This window comes from Cyprinodon variegatus, unplaced genomic scaffold (assembly GCF_000732505.1).
Source record: "Cyprinodon variegatus isolate N-32 unplaced genomic scaffold, C_variegatus-1.0 Scaffold1436, whole genome shotgun sequence".
Classification (NCBI taxonomy): Eukaryota; Metazoa; Chordata; class Actinopteri; order Cyprinodontiformes; family Cyprinodontidae; genus Cyprinodon; species Cyprinodon variegatus.
The window spans coordinates 24,684-26,539 of record NW_015151889.1 but is presented as its reverse complement, the minus strand read 5'-3'; the positions used below and the strand labels follow the sequence as shown (position 1 = coordinate 26,539).

The following is a 1,856-nucleotide window of genomic DNA, read 5'->3' as shown; positions in this document are numbered from 1 at the left end:
GTAGAAGGTCTACAACCCATCAGCAGGACCGCTATCTGCTCCTTTGTGCAAGAAATGACCTCCAGCAGGCCACTGGTGTGAATGTCTCTGACCAAACAATCAGAAACAGACTTCACGAGGGTGGCCTGAGGGCCCCATGTCCTCTAGTGTGTCTTGTGCTCACTGCCCGGCACTGTGGAGCTCGACTGGCATTTGCCACAGAACACCGGAATTGGCAAGTCTGCCACTGGTGCACTGTGCTTTTTACCTGAGAGCAGGTTCACCCTGAGCACATGTGACAGACGTGAAAGGGTCTGGAGAAGCCGTGGAGAACGTTCTGCTGCCTGTAACATGATCGGTTTGGTGGTGGGTCAGCGATGGTGTAGGGGGGCATATCCATGGAGGGATGCACAGAGGCTTGGTCTACTTTTCCTTAGTAAGACCTACAACCTCCGTCTCAAAAAAGACTCACCCTCAGTCTATTTAAGGCCTACTTTTTCAAAACTCGGTCTTAAAAAAGACTTATCCTCGGTCTAAAAAAGACTTACCTTCAGCCTATTTAAGGCCTACTTTTTCAAATCTCAGTCTTTAAAAAAGACTTACCCTCGGCCTAAAAAAGACTTACCCTCGGTCTAAAAAAGATTTACCCTCGGTCTAAAATAGACTTACCCTCAGCCTATTTAAGGCCTACTTTTTCAGTCTTTTGACTGCCTGTTTGTTATAACAATATTTTAGTTTTTTTTTACCTTTAAAAGAGTTTGTTAGTTTTCTTCCTCTCTCAGTCTCCTGAAATTATTGTCCTCCTGTCGAGATTGATCTACTCGGTGCATCAAAGAGTCCTCCTTCTCTTAAATGGCCTATTTGAGGTAGAGGAAAAACCCATATCGTTTTGGTGCTCAGCCCTTCTTCTAGAATCCACTGAGCGGACGGAACAGCGAAGGATCCTGTTCGTGACGCCAAATTGTGGGGTAAAAATGAGCACTGAGAGTTGATATGCAAGGAAGAAAATGTTTTATTTTACTCTGCAGAGGAGAACTACACGAAACAGCTGCGTACAGCTCCCAGTGTGGCTCTGACTAGGTCACTGCCCACCCTTGCATTATAAAGTGACATTGAGTCTTCCCAACAGAAACACTTTAGTTCATATAAGGACATAAATTTGATCAGATAAACATTTCAGGCAACTGTTTCCCGTTCACACCAAAAACAGGACGTGAGAATCTTGAACACAATAAGGACATGTTTATCTATGTTTCCCCCTTATCTAACCTGGGGAGGAAACTTCTTTTCAACCCTCCTTCCTTTCCCTGCATCTCAGCATAAAGAATGGAACAAAGCCTCTAAACAATCACCCCTATTCAGGAGGAGAAAAAAGGCACACTTTAATATTTAACCTTACTAACAGCCAAGGAAAAAATATGGTTCCACACAGAAAATGGATGGATGTAACTTTAAATGTGATTAACAATTTATTTTGAACAATTCTAAGCATACGAAATGAATAGGAATGTCCTTACCTCTAGGACATGTGATTAAATCATTGTATAACAATAATGTGAGCTTAATGAAGGCAATTACCAGCATATCTCAGATTTGTAAATACTGCAATGAAAGTAAATACTGCAATGAAAGAATAAATATTTCCCTTTCCTCAAACTACTCCTCTTTTTACTCTGATTCTAGCACCTGTTATGAAATCATCTCCTCATAAAGCCTAACTATCCTAACTCTGCTGGCCTAAACTAAAGAAAAACACATTTTTTAATTATTTATCTATTTATTATATTTCCAGAAAATGGATAGGCTGCAGCTGTCTGATCTACTTTCTTAGTTCTAGTGAGGACGCAGGCAGCAGCATCTGGATCAGCTGTCTGATC

The 1,856-nt window shown here is 41.5% G+C and overlaps 1 protein-coding gene across 1 annotated transcript in view; it reads right to left on the bottom strand.

Moving 5' to 3' along the window:
- Positions 1-143: 143 nt before the first annotated feature.
- LOC107103378 (collagen alpha-1(X) chain-like) overlaps positions 144-1,856 on the bottom strand; it is a 16,777-nt gene continuing 15,064 nt past the window's right edge. Inside the window, exon 8 of the mRNA XM_015403070.1 lies at positions 144-264. Within this exon, the coding sequence (XP_015258556.1) occupies positions 144-264 (121 nt within the window). The remainder of the gene's footprint in view (positions 265-1,856) is intronic.